Source organism: Haliotis asinina, chromosome 1, assembly GCF_037392515.1.
Source record: "Haliotis asinina isolate JCU_RB_2024 chromosome 1, JCU_Hal_asi_v2, whole genome shotgun sequence".
In the NCBI taxonomy this organism is placed as follows: Eukaryota; Metazoa; Mollusca; class Gastropoda; order Lepetellida; family Haliotidae; genus Haliotis; species Haliotis asinina.
In genome coordinates this window covers 60,277,157-60,301,391 of record NC_090280.1, presented here as the reverse complement: position 1 = coordinate 60,301,391, position 24,235 = coordinate 60,277,157, and the positions used below count along the sequence as shown (strand labels likewise).

The window sequence follows — 24,235 nt, the reverse complement described above, 5'->3', positions numbered from 1 at the left end:
ACAATAAACATCCCCGTTGTCTTTCACAACTTGAGAGGGTACGACTCACACTTGATCATGCAGGCCATCGCGAAAATCGATGGTAATATAACGTGCATCCCCAACAACATGGAGAGATACATCTCCTTCAGCTTAAACGGACTTAGGTTCATTGACTCGTTTCAGTTCCTCCTGTCGTCACTCGACAGTCTGGTCAAGGCCAACAATACCTTCCCTATCACCGATCGATACACAGATGCCGAGACTAGACCCCTGCTTATGAGGAAGGGTGTGTACCCCTATGAGTACATGGATAATTGGGCTAAGTTCACCGAGACCAGACTACCCCCTATTGACTGCTTTTATAGCAAGCTGAATGAGGCGTCCGTCTCACGAGATGATTACTCGCACGCGACTAACGTATGGAATAAACTGGGTTGTAAGAACCTGGGTGATTATCACGACCTGTACTTGAGGACAGATGTACTGCTGTTAGCCGACGTGTTTGAAACGTTCAGGCGGACTTGTTTAAAGCAGTATAAACTCGACCCCGCATGGTATTACACCAGCCCAGGTCTGTCGTGGGACGCCTTGCTTAAAAAGACCGGAGTTAATTTGGAATTGCTCACAGATTACGACATGCACCTATTCATTGAGAAAGGCTTGCGAGGTGGGATTTCCATGGCATCCAAACGATACGCGAAAGCAAATAATCAATATGTGAAAGGTTACGATCCTAACAAACCAACCAATCACATTCTCTACCTCGACGCAAACAACCTGTACGGCTGGGCCATGAGTCAGTATCTACCTACAGGGGGATTCGAATGGGTACCCCACGTTGATGTTATGGGGGTTGCACCAGATTCGAACAAAGGGTATATCCTCGAGGTTGACTTAGAGTATACCAAGGAATTACACACATCACACAACAGCTACCCCCTGGCCCCCGAACGTATGAGGGTTAACCCAGACTGGATGTCTGAGTACCAACATAACTTGTCAGGTGGGCGTGTGACAGACGTTGAAAAACTCGTGCCTAACTTAATGAATAAGACCAAGTACATCGTTCACTATCGCAACCTACAGCTGTACCTGTCGTTGGGTATGAGGCTGACCAAAATACACAGGGTGCTCATGTTCGACCAGAGTCCATGGATGGAGCCCTACATCAGAATGAACACAGACCTACGAAAAAAAGCCACCAGTGATTTTGAGAAAAATCTCTACAAGCTCATGAATAACTCGGTGTTTGGTAAGACTATGGAAAACCTGAGGAAACGCGTGACCGTGAAGCTGGTTAGATCTAGTGAGGAAGACAAGCTCAGGAAATTGATAGCCAGTCCGGCATTCAACCGTAGTAAGATATTCACAGACAACCTGGTTGCCCTACACATAAAGAAAAGCCACATAAAATTCAACCGGCCTGTTTACGTGGGGATGAGCATCCTCGATTTATCCAAACACCTGATGTACGACTTTTACTACAACGAGCTCAAGAAACAGTACGGTGACAGGTGTGAAGTACTGTACACTGACACGGATTCCCTGCTGATGGAGATTCGAACCAAGGACGTGTACGAGGACATGAAAAAACACCTCGATTTATACGACACCAGCGACTACCCTAAGACCCATACCCTACACAGCACGGTAAATAAAAAGGTCCTAGGTAAGATGAAGGACGAGTGTGCTGGCACGCCCATAGCCGAGTACATAGGTTTGAGACCTAAGATGTACTCCATACTGAAAGCCGACAATAGTGAGATCCGGAAGGCTAAGGGGGTTAAGAAGTATGTGGTGAAACAACACATCAAACACGCCAGATTCAAGGAAGCCCTGTTCAAGACCCGTACCTTTAGACATAAAATGAACACACTTAGAAGTGATGGGCATAAAATATACGGACTGACTATAAACAAGACGTCCCTATCGCCTATGGACACGAAACGTTGGATAGCTATTGATGGAATAAACACATACGCGTATGGACATGAAAAAATTTGAGGCTATTTACTACAGCCCGCGTGGGTACTGGAAAGGAGCTAGCGCAGTAGATAAGCTAGCTAAAATAGCGCGAGTACCCCCGGAGGAAGCCAAAGCGTGGCTTGAAAAACAAGCCCTGTGGCAGATCTATTTGCCGGCACCACGCTACGTGCCTAGAAGGAGGTTCGGTATTAACATACCTAATAGCATTCACCAGGCAGACCTACTGTTCCTACCCCACGACAAGAGGTACAAGTATGCCTTAACCGTAGTGGACGTAGCCAGTCGTTACAAGGAAGCCGAACCCTTGACCACGAAAGATTCGGCCCAGGTAGCCAGAGGATTCGAACGCATATACAAACGCAGCCCACTGACGTGGCCAACAGAGCTGCAAGTTGACCCCGGACGGGAGTTCATGGGTGCCGTGTCACAACTGCTAGCCAAACACGATACAAAGGTCAGGCGTGGCACGGCCGGAGCCCATCGCAGCCAAGCCATAGTTGAGAGATTTAATAGGACTTTGGCTGAGCGCTTGTTCGGCTATCAGTATGCTAGGGAGATGGCCACCCCTGGAAAACGATCGACTGAATGGGTCACGAGGTTACCCAAGGTGGTGTCGGCAATCAACCATGAAGTCACCCGTCTCACCGGTAAGAAACCGGCAGACGCTATCAAACTAAAATCAATAGTTGCAGAGTCGGCCGCTCCATTGCGTGGGAAGGAGAAACAGATACCAGATAGGGCCCTAGTGAGGTATCTATACCAGCCGGGGGAACACGAGGGCGATAGCCGTAAGCGAGCCACCGATCCTATATGGTCAGTCAAAACTTACAACATAGATAAAGTGGATATGAAAGCCGACGAACCTAACTTGTACTACTTGAGGGATGGGCCGGGTAGGGGGTTTGTAAGAGAAGAATTATTGATCGTACCGTACGGCACAGTGTTACCTCCTACCAAGGCACAGTAATTACCGCCAACTTTTTTGTAGTAGGGGTAATAGTAGCAAGATCTAATGGTCCAACCAAAGCCTTATTTACTAAATAAGGCTTTGTAGAGACATTTCTTGAAAGTGAGCCAGAACCCCCATTCCCTATACTACTCATTTTTCCAGGAAGGTCCTGATTAATTTTGTATGTAAAGTTCATGTTAATTGCAAATTTGAACAGGTTTCAAAATTTGGGGATTGCTGTTGAGAAGCCATTCATTCATTCATTCATTCATTCATTCATTCATTCATTCATTCATTCATTCATTCATTCATTCATTCATTCATTCATTCATTCATTCATTCATTCATTCATTCATTCATTCATACCTCGTGACCAGTAGAAATATTCAACTGATAATAGACTCAGAACTTTAAACAGAGGACAGCAAGCTGACAAGGTTTATGACAAAGTCACAGAACCTGGCGCGCTACTAAGAGCGATTCAAAACAAGTCTTTTTCATCACAAACTGTTGCTAGCCATGTGTCTTGGACCTGAGGCTGACATCAAACAACTCATTTCCAAGCTAGATTCTAGTTAGATACGGGTCAGTCACTTTGGCTCATTTCTGTAGCTTACGTCAAGAGGCCACAGAGGAAGCTGCCGCATGGGCATGAGGGTTCGAGCATTTATTCATTCAAGCAGAGATACAAAGCCAGTTCCCCAGTCAACCAGGAATGAGATACCCCGTATACAGTTGTGATCATGGTCAAAGCCAGAACTCTGAGATCTCTCTTCTTAGAGCTCTGCGGAGAGCTGAAGTGGATTTGCGGCAATGAGGTGCTGGAGCCAAGAAGACGGTTTCAACCCTCAGTAAACCCACATGACATTAAGGTGAAGGAGATCAAAGGGATGCTCAGAAAGTTGTATAGTGAAGTAGCGGACCTGAAGAAGTAACAGACTCTTCCATCCCTTGTTTCCCATGATCTTTGCATGAACCGAAAGGAGGGCCCATGGGACCATCACCAAATCAGCAGCCTCAACCTCAACATTATAGTGTGCGTGTGTGACAGCTACATAATTGGCAAGATTCAGGAAAAACATAATAAATATGCAGACCTCGCTTTGCTGTGACCAAATTTGAAGACATTGGGTACAACAGTTCATTAGATATCGCGTTAACAAGAGTCGTGGTGACCTTCAAAATAAGGTCAAGGTCACCCAAATTGACTGGTGTATGTGTAACACCCCAACGTGGGCTGTCACCAAATTGAAGACATTGGGTACAACAGTTCATGAGATATCACTGTAGCACAAGTTTTAAAAGTAGTGAAAGAGTCTGGTGACCTTAAAAATAAGGTCAAGATCATCCAAACTGACTAATGTCTGTGCAATACCCCAAGGTAAGCTGTCACCAAATTTGAAGACATTGGGTACAAAAGTTCATGAGAACTGAGATGTCGCTAAAACAAGAAACAAGATGCATGTACAGACAGATATACAAACACCGCTGAATACATGATCTTCTTGTGACTTGAGGTGTAATTTGTATGTTTGAGATGGTAAAACTCAAGATATTCAACCTCACAGGTCTACTCATTTATCCTCATCAAATTTGTCTAAAGTTAAGTTCACATGCATTACCAACCCTATGCTGACAAGGTTTACTACATGAGGCAGGTGGTAAGATAGTTATTACCAAAGAAAACACAGTTTTCTTCATGGTGGAACAACAGTCAACTTGGGCCAGCTGCTAACAAAATACCTATCAGCACTTCCCCATGGCACTTACAACAAAGAGGACAGTATGGTGGTAATGTCAATTTTATTCAGCAAAAGTTGGTGGTAAAGCATGCACCTGCTGGGACTGGAATACTTGTCTGCATTTGACCAAGGAATGTTCCCGAAAAAGAAGGGCTAGTGCAGACATGGCTGACTAAACATATAGACTTCCTACATAAGAATTTATTTGTTATATACAAATGTTTGAAGACACACACGCACACTTAAATTCAGTTGATTCTACTGTAAATCCTCTGAAGTGTTTCCTGGCTGAAAGTACCTGACAGAGCAAATGTTTTCCCATGTTCGCAACATTGCTGATAGGATGGGACTACACTTTGAATCGTGATGCGTTTCTGCACGCTGCCTGCATGTGTACATCCTTTCCCAAAACAACACAGTGCTAAGTCTTCACTGCATGATTCTACTGTGAATCATCATGCAATTCTGAAGCCCACATGACTGTGTAAATCTTTATTCACATTCAACACATTCACAAGGCTTGACTCAAGTGTAAATCCTCATGTGGATCCCAAGTTTACATGACTGAGTAAATGTTTTTTCACACACAATGCACTAATGAGGTTTCATTTCACTGTGAATCTTCCTATGTCTGTGAAGATAACCTGAACGTGCAAATTTTTTCCCACATTCATCACATTCATAAGGCTTGATTCCACTGTGAACTATCATGTGTCTCTGAAGATAATTGGAATGTGTAAATTGTTTCCCACATTCACCACATTTATATGCGTTGATTCCACTGTGAATAATCATGTGTGTCTGCAGTGTACCTGACTGTGTAAATTTTTTCCCACATACAAAACATTCATATGGCTTGATTCCATTGTGAATCCTCATGTGATTCTGCAGAGTACTTGACTGTGTAAATTTTTTCCCACATACAAAACATTCATATGGCTTGATTCCACTGTGAATCCTCATGTGTGCCTGATGACTATTTGACTGTGTAAATTTTTTCCCACATTCAACACATGCAAAAGGCTTGATTCCACTGTGAATCCTCATGTGTCTCTGCAGATGAACAGATCTTGTAAATGTTTTCTCACACACCATGCACTGATGAGGTTTGATTTCACTGTGAATCATCATGTGTGTCTTCAGGTTACACAATTGTGCAAATCTTTTCCCACATTCATAAGGCTTCATTCAACTTTAAATCCTCATGAGCACCATATGAGTGTGTAAATGTTTTCTCACAGTTATGTGGTTTGATTACACTGTGAATCCTTATGTTTGTGAAGATTACTTGAATGTGTAACTGTTTTACCACATACTACTCATTCATAAGGTTTGCTTCCACTGTCAATCATTACGTTTTTGAAGATAATGTAAATGTGTATCTTCTCCCCACAAGCAACACATTGATGAGGCTTGTTTCCACTGGGAATCTTCATTTGTTCCTGCAGATGAACAGATTGTGTAAATGTCTTGCACACACAATGCACTTATGAGTTTTGATGCTGCTGTGTATCTTGTGTCTCTGAACATTATCCGATAGTATGCATGTTTTTCTGACATTCAGCACACTCAAGTCTTGATTTCACTGTGACACAGCATGTGCCTTTTTACAGGAACCTGACTTGGAACATGTTTTTGAGCTCTACCAACATGTTACTGCTTTCTTGAACCACTACAGTTTTCATGTTTAAACCTTCTGTTTCCATGGTTGCAATAACATGTTCTCTTATGATATCCCTATTTCCAGGTTTCCACTAATGAGTTCTTACATGACATCACCAGTTTACAGGGTTCCAATTACAAGTTCCTTCTTGAGATCACCAGCTTCCAGGGTTCCAGTTATGGGGTCTCTCTTGTGATCACCTGTTTCCAAGGAGTTAATCAAAATGTTTCTTGACATCTCCTGTTTTCAGCAAACCCCTGCAGCAGATTCCATTTGTTTCAGTGACAGGAGAATGATTCTGTGGATTTCAACCTTCATCATTAAGATGTGGATGTTTGGTGTTTGCTGAAAACAATAGAAACATCTTGACACTCATAATTAGCGCTGTGCAATATACAGTTGAACCCCATTTACTCGGACTCTGATATGTCCTGGCCAGTTCAAAAAGCTATCTAAAATCTCAGGGCTTTTCGTTTCACGAGTGAGACACTAGTTCAAACTTGTAACAACTGTATTGATGTTAAATTGTCCTCAAACACTTTTTGCAATATACTGCAACACTTATCGCAATAAATGCTTTTGCATTGGAATAGATGCTTTCTTTCGCATTGCAATATGAAAATTCTCTGCAATACCCACCCCAACTTACAATAACAACTGGGTAAAAAGGATTATACAGAAAATGATGGTATGACATGCAGCATAATCACAAACCTGATACTGTAAAAATGTCTTCTCATACACAAAAAGCTATACACTACTTAGCTGGGTAATGTTCAACATTCAACATGGAAAATGCCAATGACGGGATGTATATTGATCATATCTACAGTTTGACAATGAATTGTATTCAGTAGATTAATATCCATAATTTTAGTGATTTTACATATTTAAGGGCTATGACTAGTTCATCATCTTGTCAAAACAAAACTCTAAATTGATGTCTGGCAAAGCAAATCTGTAAAAAGGAATGTACAGATTGTATAGTATTTTGAAGTTCTCAAGTCCATATGATGCCAGGGCAGTGTTTACCTATTCAACAAAGACTGGTTTCTTTCCTCATATATCACGTATATCTTCACATAGGTTGCACACTGTCACGCTCCCCTTCACATCTGTGGGGAGAACGTAAGTACAATGAGTGGATCGTCAGATTCACGACGGGTTTCTACAATGAAGTTGTGGTCCATGTCAAATATATCAGTTCAACACAAGCAAATGGTCCACCATACTGGAGCTATTGTGAGAGAAACAAGTCATGTCACCCCGAGGGTCAGATCTACTTCACCCATATATCATGTGTATGCTGTGAGCACAATACAAATCTATCAGATCTCACCCATATAAATTTATAATATTATCAATAAATCAATCAATCAATCTTTATGTACAGTATTGAAGTAGCCATTGGCCCATAATACATATTACATCAGTAGCAGACAGTGCAACATACATAAATATACAGTAAGTAATATCACATCTGTAATACAGAGGATCTCATATTCATGGCATGGTACATATACATTGCAAGGTATCTTGTGACTGATTGATTTTGGGATGTCAAGAGGGTATAGAATTTATCGATCTGGGGGTCAAGTAGAAATATTTTTTAAGGTATTCTTTTGTGGTACTTGCATACAATGGAAAAACAAGCAAGATATGGTATTCATCATCTACCTTTTGATAAGTACAATATTTACACAATCGTTTTTCTCGTGGTATCCCTAAACGCCTACCCTTTTTCTATTTGAAGATCATGGGAATTACATCTGAAAGTGAAATGGGCTAGTGCTGTTCTGAATTTCTAAACATTACTGTAAAATGCTGCAGTGCTGTTAAGTTATTGCATTTGGGTGCTCTGGTGCTTGGCATTTTAAACAGTATCTCTGGTATTTTATTACTTCAGTGTTGCTAAATATACACATGGAATATCTCCCGCATTCCCCACAAACTGTGACATTTAGGGTGTTGGAATTTACTTCTAAAAGTCTTTTGCACACATATAGATGTACCTTTTCTACTATCGTGTCATAGATCTCTTGGTCCCATTCTTCTGTACCATAGAGAGAGGACTAATCTTAGTGTCAAAAATTTTGAAAAAGCTGTCAAAGCTAATATTTGGAAGAGGTCCTATGGTTCTTAAAATGCCTATTAAATCTTTTTACCTTGTAGTGGGGCTTTGTTGCAGTGCAATGACAAGTCCTTGGACTTGTAAAAGGTACACCCAAGTATTTTCTTACAACCTGTAAACACAAGTATTTGCAATTTCTTACAACCTCTAATCTTTCATCTTTATAAAACCATTTTCCTTTTTAAAATTTTTCACCATTTTTGAAAGTTATGATCGTTGAGTTATCAATATTGACATTTAATTTTTATTGTTGACAGATGTACTCAAGTTGATTTATTAGATACATTAATCTATGTTTATATAGATGTTCACTTGCTGCTAACCAGGGATAATCTACAATCTCTACATAGTCTCCCTGGGTTAACACACACAGGTACACCACCTTTGTTGCTAAATTTACTCTGACAATATGATTTCTAAATGTAGATGTGATAGTTTTAAAAGTCAAATTATTCCAAATTTCCACAAATCCAATTACATCAAAGTTTAAACAATAACTGAGAAAGTCACTGTCTTGCAGATTATATACGAGTCCATGCACATTCAATAAATGTGAACCACGAACGAGACCTGTTGTCATTTGGTAACTGTTGGGCCAGGTAAGCGCATCTGACCCCAACAAAAATAGTGAATATGGCGAACGGAAACACATCTCGATACCGACGATCACCAACAAACAGGCACAACTCACAACAGCAGAAGTTACTGAATGCACCACTTTCATAATTGCTATCTGCTGCATTTACTTACGTCTGAGTGGAACCACTATGTACGTACGATCTCTCGGCTTCAGGATGTAGGTAAAATCTCTTACAACCAGCTTCTTGAGACTTTCCAACGAGACCGAGAATGTAGCTATTTTTAGAAAAGACTGGTTTTCTTCCCCTCTCCTCATCTACCTGATCCCTTACCGGCTCGCACATGGTAGCGGAGGCAGTATGGAGCTAGCGCAGAATACCCAAAGAACCAGGCTGACAACTGCTGGGAGTTAGTCTGTATTTACTGTTATCATGCATGTTGTTATAACAGGGTTCAGAGACAACTCATCGCCAAATCATTACTAGGATATTAACTACGTACAATATAGTTTAAAAGTTAACAGAGATATTTGATATATCTTTAATATTGTTGTGAATTCATCATAACATCACACCTCACACGTGTGAACTTCATATGGGAAGAAGGCCCTTTAATTTATTGTTTACTGGTCGTAGAGGTTAACAGCTTTGGGCAATGCCAATGGTTGAGGTTCGGTGCTGACAAAAATTAAACCTAGACACCAGATGGATTTATGATCCAAACCTTGAGAAACCGAACCCACAATCACAATGTTATTAAGGAATAAGGAACGCAGCCCACTGGTCAATATCCATGGCGCCTGCATCAAATATGGTTATGATCACAGAAAGTAATAGAGAAATACTTGTGCTTTTATTGCAGAACTTTGTGTTGAGTTATGGTGCGTAGGAAGCGTTGTTGTGAATGATATCGTTGTGATACCAGGTATGTTGGCTTGATGAGGGAGGAAATCAAGTGACCCAGGTGCTCGACAGGTACAACTCAGGTGAAACAGACGAGTACAGGCGTGGTGCTGCCAAACCAAAAAATCAGGTCGAGTCTTCTTTGGACATGTAGGGGCCTGCAACTCTGATTTGATCTCCCGTGGAAATCACTGCCGTTAAAAAACTGCTGGTGTTGTTAATGCTGCTACTACCACTACCACGACCACTACTGACAACAACAGCTGTTTCCACTACTAACAACTACTTCCACTTCAGCAGCAACAGCTACTACTACTACCTCTACCACTTCTACCACTACTGTCAAAATATCACGACGTGATACGTGTTTGCAGCAGAAACCTGTCAATCAAATTGCCCGCCATCAAGTGATTCCCAAGTTCAAAGATGTAAAATGTCTAAAGGTGACTTCCTCGCGAATGGTCAAGCTGTGAAACCAACAAATAGAAAGAGACCTGTTTTGACTTACAATTCTAAAATTAACTGAGTTTACAGTGAGTGAGTTTAGTTTTACTCCACACTCAGCAATATTCCAGCTATATAGCTGCGGTCTGTAAATAATTGAGTCTGGGCCAGACAATCCAGTGACCAACAACATGAGCATCGATCTGCGCAATTGGCAACCGATGACATGTGTCAACCAAGTCAGCGAACCTGACCACCCGATCCCGTTAGTCGCCTCTTACGACAAGCATAGTCGCCTTTTGTGGCAAGCATGGGTTGCTGAAGACCTATTCTACCCCGGGACTTAACTGAGTTTACAAATGATTACAAACAATACAAAGTGTTTAGTGGCAATAGTAAATAGTGGCTGTACAAATCCAAAGCCATTATACTACTGAACATGTTATTATAGCAATAATGTTCATCAAAGGAGTCAGATGCTGAATACCCAGGGTAAGAATGATCTCAACACTATGCTGATCTTCTTGTGACTTGAGGTGTAATTTGAGATGAGAGATAAGTGTTACCTGGCCAAATACTGAAGAGAAGACTTCAGAAGGTTCTCCAACTCACTGGGTGAGAATATAGCGGAGAGGCCCTCAGAGTTGTAATACTCTGTAGTATCAGAGTGCTGTTTGTAGTGCTGTGATGATCCTTAACGCCCACACTTTAATATAAACTTTATAATATAAACTAATATAAACAGTCCTTGTATTGTGGAGTGGGGCGCTGATCTCTAAATATACCAGACGTTGCTTTCCATAAAACGTCGATCATCAACCAGCAGCATATCCCAGAGTTGATCGTCACGAAGCAGATCCACCAACCACCATTCATTATCCAGGAGTCAGTCATCATCCACGAGATCCATCCATCAAACTTTAAGTCATCATCGAGATAATCTTGCAAATGCTGATCAGTACCAGTAGTTCCAGCCACTGTTGATCACAGCCAGTTCGCCCCACCTTTTACCATTTTATCATGATCCAGGAGTTTTCTCAACTACTGACCATCACCCAGTAGTACCATCACCCGACAACCATCACCCAGTAGCCATTCCCCCTACCCCCTTCCCCTCAGCAACCCAACCCAACCCCATCCCCAGCTCCTTCAATCAGCCCACAAGCAGTTTACCTTACTGTTGATCATCACCCAGCGCTTCTGGCAACTGTCGTTTTCGCTCTATGGATCTGAAATCTGGGGCTTCAAGGAATTTTATGTCATCGAAAAGGTTCACCTTCTTGCATGTAGAAGGTTTTTAAATGTTGGTATGTCTACCCCTAATAGTATGGTGTACGGTGAATGTGGGAGATACCTATTGTACATAATTTCTTACTCTCACTGTTTAAAGTACTGGGGTAAAATAATAAATATGCCCGAACATCGTCTGCCCAAAAAACCTACAATATGGTTGTTCATCTTGATAATATTGGTAAAAACACTTGGGCAACCCATATTCGGAGTCTTTTGTTTAGATACGGCTTTGGATTCGTCTGGTTATCCCAAACCCTGGGCGATGTTAATGCATATATCAAACATTTTCGTACCAGGGCTATCGATATCTTTAAACAGGACTGGCATTCATCACTATATGAAAGTTCAAGGTATGACTGTTATCGTGAGTTTAAATCTCTACTTGAACCCGACTCGTATCTATACAACCTACGTAATACAAACCCTCGTAACGCTTTCATACGCCTGAGACTAGGTCTAAATGAGTTATGTATCAATCAAGGAAGATGTTCATCCGGTATAAAATCACAAAGGCTCTGTCCATTCTGTAACACTGTTGAGAATGAATTTCACTTTTTATTTATCTGTCCTGTATATAATGATTTAAGGCAGATGTATTTCCCGCCATGGCTAAGATCATACAAGAATGCTACAAAACTTTATTCAATACTTTCAAGTAAAGCAACATGAGACAGCTCTATATATTCATCATGCATCTCATTGAGAAGAGATTCACTGTAACATGTGTCATATGTTGTATATGTTGTACATTCTATACATGTATATTTTGTATATGGGCCACTGGCCTTCATGCAATAAACTGATTGATCGCTCCATCAATCACTCCACATGCAGTTTACCTTATTGTTGATCATCACCCAGCAGTTCTACCACTTTCAATCATCGTCTAGCAGAACCATCGAGCATCAAACAGTAGTTGTTCCCCCAACTTTTGATCATCACCCAGCAATTCAACCAAAGACCATATACTGTATTACATGGCCTCTGGTTCAACCAAGTGTCGATCAACACACACTAGTACCCTAACATACTGTCAACCAACACCAGGTTCGTTGTGTGTGTTTCTGAGTGTGTCTGTGTCTGAGTGTGTGTGTAACTAAACTATATCTATAAGAGTAGGCTACATGCAACCACAAAAATCAAACATAATTAAAACACAGTTATCACTTATTCATTATATATAAAATGCATTGCTAAATACGAAGAAAACCCAAATAAAAAAAATTGTAAGCATATAATCGCAAATCAAAAGTGCAATATTGTGTACTTGGCTTCAGCTCCCTCGAAACGAAGCAGCAGTGATACCGAACCCAGTCAGCGCCGGTGAGTGTTCACTCAAGTGTAACGCAGCTTTTCCATTGGCCACTGCTTCATATGCCATACCCTAAACCGACTCTTTGTCTGTGGCTTATAAGCCAGATAGGTGTTAACTGCATGTGGTCAGCGATTGAAGTTGTGCATTGCATATTGTCATTAGCAGACAGAGAGGCAGACATATAAGGGTCAATAAACCAGACATTGAGTTTCCTCCGTGATAAGAGTCTGCTTATCACAATCAGCATGTTTTGTTTTCTTATGTAACAAGCAGATTTTGTACATGTTTGTGTACGCCACCAAGTTTAGACTACTGCTCACGACCTTATACTCAGTGCATTTAAATTGCGCTTGTGCCTACTTCATGACAACTGTAAGGATTTATGACTGTTATATTATATTGTGAGTAATGCATTACTGAGAGTAAGGACTTCCGACTGCTACACTCTATTGTGCCTAACGCATTACTGATAGTAAGGACTTACGACTGCTACACTCTATTGTGCCTAACGCATTACTGAGAGTAAGGACTTATGACTGCTACACTCTGTTGTGCCTAATGCTTTACCGAGAGTAAGGAGTTAATACCATTATGGCATGCTGCACCTGATGCCTTAACTACGATGAGGGTTTAAACCTGTTACGCTATGTTGTAACTATTGCCTTAACTACAATAGGGATTTATGACCATGACAGGTATGTCACACTTAATGCAGTAAGTTGTACGGATTTACGACCAGTGTAAGTAAATTCCAGTTATCAGAATACATGCAAGGGGCAAATGCAGTAGATGAGAAGTACTCAGATTGGGCACGTCATTTAACTTTGGTACGCATTCTATGAAAAACATAAAACGTAAGGAGCCCCCAGTGCAATGCGTATAGATATCACTAGACAAGTGTCTAAGTAGCAATTAGTAATCTTGAACTAGCTCTATAATAAAAGCAATGTATTGTATTGTATAACACAGTAGGTACGGCAACTGCTTACAAAATAACCGCTTACAGAAAGAGTTATCTTGACCCAGCATATACCTTTGAAGGTCTTTTGATGAGTGTTTTTACATCACAGGAATGTGTCAAACTTAACCCTGACCTTTTCTGGGTGGTATTTACAAAGAAATGTGAAGTTTGACATAAAAATTAAAATTTCCTTATCTTGAAATCGGAAAGGAGAGAGCTGTACGTTCCTTGGGTTTATTCCAATAAGTGAGTTTGAGATGGCAAAACCCAAGATTTTCAACCTCACAGGTCTACTCATTTATCACTATCAAACTTGTCTAAAGTTAAGTTTCACATGCATTACCAACCCTATGCTGACAATGTTTACTACACGAGGCAGGTGGTAAGAAAGTAATTACCAAAGAGGACAGTATGGTGGTAATGTCAATTTTATTCAGCACAAGTTGGTGGTAAACCAAGCACCTGCTGGGACTGGAATACTTGTCTGCATTTGACCAAGGGATGTATCCGGAAACAAAAGGCTGCTGCAGAATGGCTGACTAAATATATAGACTTCCTTCATAAGAACAATTTGTGAAAAATGTATGAAGAAACACACCGACACTAAAATTTAGATGATTCTACTGTGAATCCTCTGAAGTGTTTAATGGCTGAAAGTACCTGACAGTGCTAATGTTTTCCGACGTTCACAACATTGTTGATAAGATGGGATTACGCTGTAAATCCTTACGTGTTTCTGCATGCTGCCTGCATGTGTACATCCTTTCCCAAAACAGACACAGTGGTAAGACTTCACTGCTTGTTTCTACTGTGAATACACCTAATTGTATAAATTTTTTCAAACATTCAACATATTCTTTAAGGCGTGATTCCACTGGGAATCACCACATGATTCTGAAGACAATATGAGTGTTCAAATCTTTGTTCACATTCAACACAATTTCAAAGCTTGACTCCTCAAAGCTTGTGTACCTGAAGGTTACCAGACTGAGTAAATGTTTTTTTACACACACAATGCACTAATGAGGTTTCGTTTCACTCTGAATCTTTTTGTGGCTGGGAAGATAACCAGAATGTGCAAACGTTTTCCCACATTTATCACATTCATAAGGTTTGATTCAACTGTGAATTATTACGTGTCGCTGAAGATGATTTGAATCTGTAAATTTCTTCCCACATTCACCACACTCAAAAGGCTTGATACCACTGTGAATCCTCATGTGATTCCACAGAGTACTTGAAAGGGTAAATTTCTTCCCACATTCAACACATTCATAGGGCTTGATACCACTGTGAATCCTCATGTGATTCCGCAGAGAATTTGAATACATAAATTTCTTTCCACATTCAACACATTCATATGGCTTGATACCACTGTGAATCATCATGTGTGTCTGCAGATGACTTGGATGTGCAAATTTCTTCCCACATTCACCACACTCATATGGCTTAATCCCTCTGTGAATGTTCATGTGACTCCGCAGAGCACTTGAAGATGTAAATTTCTTCCCACATTCAACACAATCAAAAGGTTTTATTCCAGAGTGAATCCTCATGTGTACCTTCAGACTATGAGACTGCGTAAATGTTTTTTCACACATGATGCACTGATAGGGTTTGATTTCACTGTGACTCCTCATATGCACCTTCAAACTGTCTAATCGCTTATACTTTTTCCCACATGCAACACATTCGTAAGGATTGATTCCACTGTGACTCAACATGTGTGTCTGCAAATTAAGTGATTGCATAAATTTTTCCCCACATTCAACACATTCATAAGGCTTGATTTCATTGTGAATCCTCATGTGTCTCTGCACATTATTAGGTCTTGTAAATGTTTTTTCACACACATTGCACTGATTCATCTTCATGTGTCTCTGAAGATTTCCTGATAGTGTGAGTGTTTTCCCAACATTCAGCACACGTCTTCAATTTACCATGACCGAGCATGTGCCTTATCCAGTTACCTGAGAGCTTACACAACATATATATCTTTGTTAGACCACTTTGTTTCATGATCTCCAAACCATCTGTTTCCAACGTTTCAATAACATACTGTCTCATGAGATCACCTATTTTCAGCTTTCAAATAATGGGTTCTTATATGACGTCACCAGTTTCCAGGGTTCCAATTACAAATTCCGTCTTGAGATCACCACCTTCCAGGATTCCAGTTATGGGGTCTTTCTTGTGATCACCTGTTTCCCAGGAGTTAAAAAATGTTTCTTCAGATCTGTTTTCAGCAAACTCCTTCAGCAGATTCCATTTGGTTCAGTGACACGAAATGATTCTGTGGGTTTCACCTTCCATCATTAAGATGTGGACGTTGTGGTGTTTGCTGAAAACAGAAGAAACATCGTGACTCTCTCATAATTAGGGCTGAGCAATAAAACCGGTTTACCAGTATTTACTGGTCCAGACATGAAAATGATACATATTGCAATACGCTGATCAAAAATCAGTATTTTGCCACGCATTAGGAAAACTTCATAATGCTCAGAAATGTTCAGACATTTCCATATAAGAAGTCAAATTATGTTTGTTTTGAAGTTGTGTTTATAATTTCTGTTCAAGTGTTTTGCAATGTTTGGATCTGAATGTTTTAATTATTTCCTAATTAATGACCAGTGATCTCTGATATGTCCTGGCCAGGTCAAGATGCTGTCTAAGATCTCAGGGCTTTTAGTTTGGAGAGTGGAGAAACTAGTTTAGACTTGTAACAACTGTGTTGATGTTAAATTGTCTTAAAAAACTTCTTGCAATATATTGCAATACAAAACCTCAATGTATGCTATCGCATCACAATATCTTGCAAAAGGAAAATTCTCTGCAATACCAACACCAGCTCACAACAACAACCACGGTAAAAAGGATTGTACAGAAAATGACGGTATGACATAGGTATGTCAAAATAGGTATGTATTCCGAAATAGGTATGTTGGTTATCATATTGAATGATGAAATCACTTATGTCTCCCATCTTTGAATTAAAGTTCCCCACCAAAATATAACAAACACTATGATATCATATTTAATATACAAGACAACAAGCATTGCTCTAAATAATCAATTCCTTTAAGCTGTCTTGGATCACTTTTGATTGAGACGTTAACCAGATTGATGTAAACACATCCCAACAGAATGTGATGAGATGTTCCACATTACGATATATCAAATAAAACAAAGGGGAAATCAATGAAACTATTCCAAAACCCCTTTACATGTTCACTTGCTGTTTGCTTAACCAGGGATAATCTACAATCTGTATATAGTCTCCCTGGGTTAACACTCACAGGTACACCACCTTTAAACTGTTGCTAAATTTACTCTGATGGACAACGTGATTTCTAAATCATTAAGATGTGATATTTTTAAGACTAATAAGAGTGACATTATTCCAATTTTCCACAAACCCAATTACATCAAAGTTTAAACAATAACTGAAAAAATCACCGTCTTGCAGATTATCTACGAACCCATGCACATTCAAAGATGTAAATGTGAACCACGAATGCGAGTTGTCGTGAGGTAACTGTTAAGCGAGGCAAGCGCATCTGACCAAGACATAAATGGTGGATATAGCGAACGGAAACACATCTCGATACCGACGATCACCAACAAACAGGCACAACTCACAGGAATAAAAGTTACTGAATGATCCACCTTCATAATTGCTATCTGCTGCATTTACTTACGTTTGAGTGGAACCATTATGTACGACCTCTCGGTTTCGGGGTGAAGGAAAATGTTTTACGACCAGCTTCCTGCGACTTTCCAACGCGAACGAGAATATAACTATTTTTAGGAAAGACTGGCTTCCGTTCCCCTCAACTACCTGATCCTTTGTCGGCACGCTCATGGTGGTGGAGGCAGTATGGCGCCAGCGCAGAATACCCAAAGAACCAGGCTGACAACTGCTGGGGGGCTAGTCTGTATTTACTGTGATCATGCACGTTGTTATAACAGGATTCATAAATCACTCATCACACAAACCATTCCTATGATGTTAAAGGTCACATGCAACCAAAATCAATTATAATTAAAACACAATTATCACTCATTCATGACATATAATATACATTGCTGCTTATAAGAAAACAAATAAACAAAATTATATGCGTACAATCGCGATTCAAAAGTGACGCATTTTGTACTTAGCAGGCAGACATATATGTGTCAATAAACCAGACATTGAGCTTTCTCTGTAGTAGAGGCTGCTTACCACAATCAACAAGCCTTTTTATGTAACGAATAAATTATTTACTTGTTTGAGTACACAACCAAGATTAGACTACTGCTCACGACCTCATACACCGGGCTTGCATACTGTTTCAAGCTCCACGAAGCTATTCACTGCGCATGCATTATAGGCGCAGCGCAGCACAGCTGTTGAAACCACTTTTTTCCCCCAGCGCTTTTAGAAATTTAGTGAATCGTTTGAACTCCGATTTCGCGGGCTTTTTTTTTCATCGCGTTTTTTCAACTTTATAGTTTGAATTGGCATTTTTGATGATTTGTTTCGGTAAGTGCATACCAAAAGGTATCAGAATCTGCAAAGTTGTGTTTTACGTTGCATGTGACCTTTAACTACGTACTATACAGTTGTCACATGCCAAATGTCCTTGGCGGCTGCATCCAAGATGGTTATGATCACAAGTAATAGAGAAATACTTGTGCTTTTATTGCAGAACTTTGTGTTGAGTTATGGTGCGTAGGAAGCGTTGTTGTGAATGATATCGTTGTGATACCAGATATGTCAGCTTGATGAGGGAGGAAATCAAGTGACCCAGGTGCTCGACTGGTATATCTCAGGTGAATACAGATGTGGCGCTGCCAACCCCCCCCCCCCCCCCCCCCCCCCCACCAAAATCAGATCGAATCTTTTGTTGGATACGTTATTCACCAAGGAGGCAGGGTAAGATTTATCTCACCACTATGCTGATATTGTGACTTGAGATGTAATTTGAGATGAGAGATAAGAGTTACATGGCCATGTATATTGCAGAGAAAACTTCAGAAGTTTCTCCATCTCACTGGTCAGAATATAGTGGACAGGACCCTTAAAGCAGTAATACCCTGTAATACACAGGCGATGTACCACAAAGCATTTATAGTGCTATGATGGTCGTAACTCCCACACTTTAACATAAACATACGACAGCCGTTTCTAGTGGGATGCTGATCTCTAAATATATCATTGTTACAAAATGGACGTGTGGCTCAACAGACGTGTCATCCTGCGGCCATATGAACAATGCTTGAAATCTGCGTATCATCTGGCTGTCAGATTTACATACATTTAAAACGGTGTTAAAATACAAGAACAATCAACTCTGCATTTACATGTATTTCACAGTTGTGTCAATGAGACCATAGTTTTCATGTGGTTTCCAGCATGTATTTCACGTGTAAATGCTGTGGAAGACATGCATTTCAATACATTCGTATGACTAGGGTCAGGTTTGTCATATATTTAGTACACGAATAAATGGTTGGTAATAGGTAAATAAATTACTACACGATTGACATTGCTTTAGCATGTATTTCAATGGCGCTGTAATATAACTTTCACATTGGGTTCGTTAGCGCGTCCCACGATGCTGTAAGGCGTCTTCCCAAAGTGCCTACATTCCCAATCTGCCTACAGCTTAAAGCCACATGATGTGCTTCAGTGGCCAGGACATGAGCCGACCTGTTCTACCCCTGTTAAAATGGACTTGATCACTTAGTTGCTGAATGAACCTACCTGTGTAACTTCTTGGGTACATTCCCACTCTGCCTACAAAGGTCCAACAAATGACAAAGTTTTTTTATTGCTCAGCGAATTTCATTTATTTTCAGACATGGAAACAATGATAATACATAATACAAATGATATACATGTAGATAATAATTATGCACGTACTTCACAACCACCATACACTTCTACTGCCCTAATGGCTGATGCCTCAAAGTCTGTCTGGATTTCACTTGGAGCACGTTCTCCTACTCTGTCCATAGCTACATCATTCAACAATGTGAAGAGTCCGACATAAGTATCCCTAATACGATTAGGCAGTAGTGCATATACACATGGATACAGTTTGCCATTGTCTGATGGATGCAGTTGGGTCACTTCCCTATTTATAAAGAGGTAAATTAATTGAGAAGATATGATGTTCTCAATAATGTTTTCCCTACTACATTTTAGACACAATCTCTCCTTTAACACAATAATGTAAAAGGTGCCTTGTAACAACATACTGAGGTAAATTAATTGAGAAGATAGCAAGTTCTCAACAATGTTTCCCTACTATATTCTTAGGCATGGGGTGGTTGGGTAACCTAGTGGTAAACGCGTTCGCTAGTCACGTCGAAGATCCGGGTTCGATTCCCCACATGGGTACAATGTGTGAAGCCCACTTTCTGGTGTCCCCCGACGTGATATTGCTGGAATATTGCTAAAAGCGGCGTAAAACTAAACCCACTCACTCACTCATAGAGATAATCTCACGTTCAACACAATGATGTATGAGGTGCCTTGTAACAACACACTTAATTGAAGTATACTTAACGATTAGGATTAATGTAATCTGCTGTAATCCGTTTTGAATATTACAATACAAACATATGATTTACAACATTGAAAAAGAGACCCTGACTCCAATCAACACGCCCGTCATCCATTAATAATTGGAATGTTCCATTACGAATCGTTTAACCTTTCTGTAATAGAAATTTCATTTACAGTTTAAATAACTGACGCTTCTTATATGTGAGGAGGGACTGCTTATGTGCTTATCATTATGTGTTATTATTGTATATAACATAATTATTAGTATATAATGTGCTAGTTATAGAAACAAAACATGCTGTAATCGGAATAAAATTATGAGGGAATATGTCTTGTTTTGTTAAATACGGGAGCGGGTTTGAATCATTCATTTTGACAGACAGACAGACAGACAGACAGATTTTATTCAGTAATATTGGCCAACTGGCCCATGTTGCAATTGTTGTTACAACACGTTTGTTGTCACGTGGTAAGAAAGTAGAAAGGGTACATTTAGGCACTGTTTTGAGCATTTTTTGAAAGTACACATTTCAAAAATTCTGCTATTGCTTTGACGGTATGTCTATTTTGTGAATTAAGTAAATTTACCATTTGAGATTTACAAACATATTTGCCATCGAGAAATCTTAAATACTTTATTCTCAGATCGTTAAATTCTGGACATTGCAGTAACATATGAAATTCATCCTGGACATGTCCTGTGTTACAGTGGTTACACAAAGTGTGCTGTGTTTCTGCATCTTTGTTTCGTCTTTTTGTGTGACAGCATAGCCGAGATGGCCACATTCGATGTTCACACAACCACTATTGCCGGGAGAGCCACATCAGTTGAAGCTATCTGTTTCGGAAATACGTCTTTCCCGACCTGTAACTGCGCAGACACACTGTTTCAAGGTCCGCGAACCTATTCACTGCGCATGTGTTCTGAGCGCAGTGAATCGTTTGAACTCCGATTTCGCGGGCTTTTTTCAACTTTATAGGTTGAATCGGAATTTTTGATAATTTGTTTCGGTAATTGCATACCGAAAGGTATCAGAATCAGCAAAGTTGTGTTTTACGTTGCATGTGACCTTTAACAGATGCCCTGTTCGTTAACCATGCAGTTGGCGGTTTCCTTTTTTCTGTCAATTCAGAAATACAGACTCACACTTTTAATACAGACAGAAACATATACACTAACACACATGCATATGCGCACACAAACACTCATACACACACGCACACACTCACACATACGCACACGCACATGCACACGCACACACATTGAATAGCTCATTATTATGAACAGGTAAATAGGCCCTTCTCCATGCATTCATTCTACCCATTTTCATTTTACCCACTGTCCTAAATATATAGTTTACGAGACGATATTAGCTTATTATATACATATGCGCATTAATTAAGCACCACCAAAAATATTTTTCAATTGTAACAAAAAGGGATCAAAACAGAGAAGTCAACCATTTATATCTAAATACACATGTAGTTAGCATGAAACGTGCTGACTCAAATGCATGCTTTTCAAGTTCTGTCATGATACAACCGACTGAGGGGTATGAAAAGGTGAAATGAAGTATTCTCAATGCTTTCTTATCGACGCATTTATAAGTAAATAGTGTTGGAATTGAACGTTTTGGACATACCGAGTCGTAGGCTTTCTGAAAATACCAGATGGCAGATTGTTGGTATGAATGAAGCTGGTTTGTCCTGTCCCAGCATTGGGTCCAGATTCAATATCAGTCACACTGTCATTAGTCGCCTTGTAAGGAAACATACGGCCACTGGTTACGTCAAGGGTCGTCTACGACCAGGAAGGCCGAGAAAGACCATTGATGACCGTACCCAAGATCGCCTAGTGAGACGCAGACCATTGACCAATGCCAAAGATCTCAGAGAACAATGGAGAGTGGGCGTTCGTCTCTCAACCAGCACCATCCGAAGGAGGCTCAGGTCTGTGCAGACGTCCCTTACTCACTGATAGATACAAGACTTCACGTTTGGTGTAATCAACGACAAAACCACAATCTGAGGGTATGGCGCAGGATCCTTTGGTCCAATGAAAGCCGTTTTCCTTTTCGTGTGACTGATGGCCGTTGGCGAGTTTGGAGAAAGAGTAATGAGGCCTATCATCAGCGGATGGTCCATGCAGCTGAACCCTTTGGCGGTGTATCTGAAATGGTGTAGGGGTGTATCTCCTATGACTGTAAGCTGAATCTTATCACCATTCAAGGGACACTCAATGGTCAGAGACACCAACTGGAAGTACAGGAAGCTGCTGTTGTCCCGCATTTTGATAACCACCCCCTCGCCAGTTGGCAAGTGTTCATGGACCATAATGCACTGCCCAATCGTTCCAGAGCTGTCATCACATACTTGTAGAACAATGCAATTGACAAGTTACCTTGGCCTGCGAGAAGTCATGATCTCAACCCAATTGAGCGTTTATGGAATCATCTGGGGCGTCAAGTTCAAGTAAGGGATCCACAGGTTAAAAATCAACAGGAATTAGTCCAGGCTCTTCATGAGGAAGGGCGGTGAATTTCAAAGGTGCACATTCGACGTTTGATTTCCAGCATGAGGGTCGCACCATTTATCCGCGCAAGGGGAGGATACACTATATACTGATATCACAATTACTGTTGGCTTAGGATTGAACAGTGAACGTATTTTTGAACGTTGGACCACAGACAGTGTCTGTGTGACCATAGTTTTGGACATGATTGCTGATTACGGTTTTAGTGCCCCCATATGAACGTCAAGTAGCAGCAGTGTTGGTAGTTGATGGATTGGCACTTTAGATGGTTCAGTTAACGAAATTATAACCATGTATTTGGTTTCAATATCATAAATGGCCAGTGTGTTGTGTTAAATACAATCTTATAGCATGGAAATGGGTGGTGCTTAATTAATGCTCATGTGTATATATATATTATGTATTTACACAAGTCGTGTGTTACAAATATCATTTATTACACAAGCATCGTTTGTCACCCATTAATCTGTTTTAATCCATGGTAAGTCCATGGAACTTCACTAAGCACTGTAGTGTCTACAAAGTGAACAAAGGTAAAAGGACACTTGAATGTGACCAAAACCCTTGACTGACACATCTGAACCCATGCTGACCAGGGTGTAACTCTAATCAACCATTAAGCAGTGCTCGCTCATACAAGCTTATTTTGTTGGCCAAAGACATACTCTAGTTGGCAGCCTCGAAATGATGCCATGAAAGGTTAGTTCAACCGATTCAGTTAGGAATATATGCATTTTTATGATGATTATTGTTCTTCTTAACCTGGTTTGGATAGTTATTCTTGCTCTGACATGTGCAAGGAAGTTTTGATTAAAAGCTTAATAAATAACACAACCATGGTAATGATTGTGCATTTCGTTAGATGTTAGTTTCAGACGCTTTAGTAGCAGAAAGGTAAAAAGCAGGTTCAATTGCCCACATGGATACATGTGACATTGTTGACGAGTATATTTCTGGTGTCCTCTGCCATGGCAAACGTGCTGTAAAAGAAAACACCTCCTCCAAGTTATTTAAGTTTGGACTGTGTGCACTGAATTGCAACAAGTTATCTCAGAAAAACACAGGAGAAATTTAATCAGTCATACTCCTTGCTATGTAACTGAGACAGTTTGTTTGCGTGGGTTAAGATGACCTTTAGGGTTAAGTATACTCAAGGTGCCCCAATCCTCCATTTGGGGATTTAGCTGACTGGGTTGAAA

At 40.3% G+C, this 24,235-nt stretch overlaps 1 protein-coding gene and 1 pseudogene across 1 annotated transcript; both read right to left on the bottom strand.

Moving 5' to 3' along the window:
* Positions 1–4,703: 4,703 nt before the first annotated feature.
* Positions 4,704–9,282, bottom strand: LOC137295466 (zinc finger protein ZFP2-like; annotated as a pseudogene).
* A 5,075-nt stretch (positions 9,283–14,357) lies between these two features.
* Positions 14,358–17,727, bottom strand: LOC137295458 (zinc finger protein ZFP2-like). Its single transcript, XM_067826843.1, has 2 exons — positions 17,646–17,727; positions 14,358–16,288 (listed from the first exon to the last, which is right to left on the bottom strand). The coding sequence occupies exon 2, from the start codon at positions 15,819–15,821 to the stop codon at positions 15,066–15,068; it is 756 nt and encodes a 251-aa protein (XP_067682944.1). The 5' UTR covers positions 15,822–16,288; positions 17,646–17,727; the 3' UTR covers positions 14,358–15,065.
* Between the last annotated feature and the right edge of the window lie 6,508 nt (positions 17,728–24,235).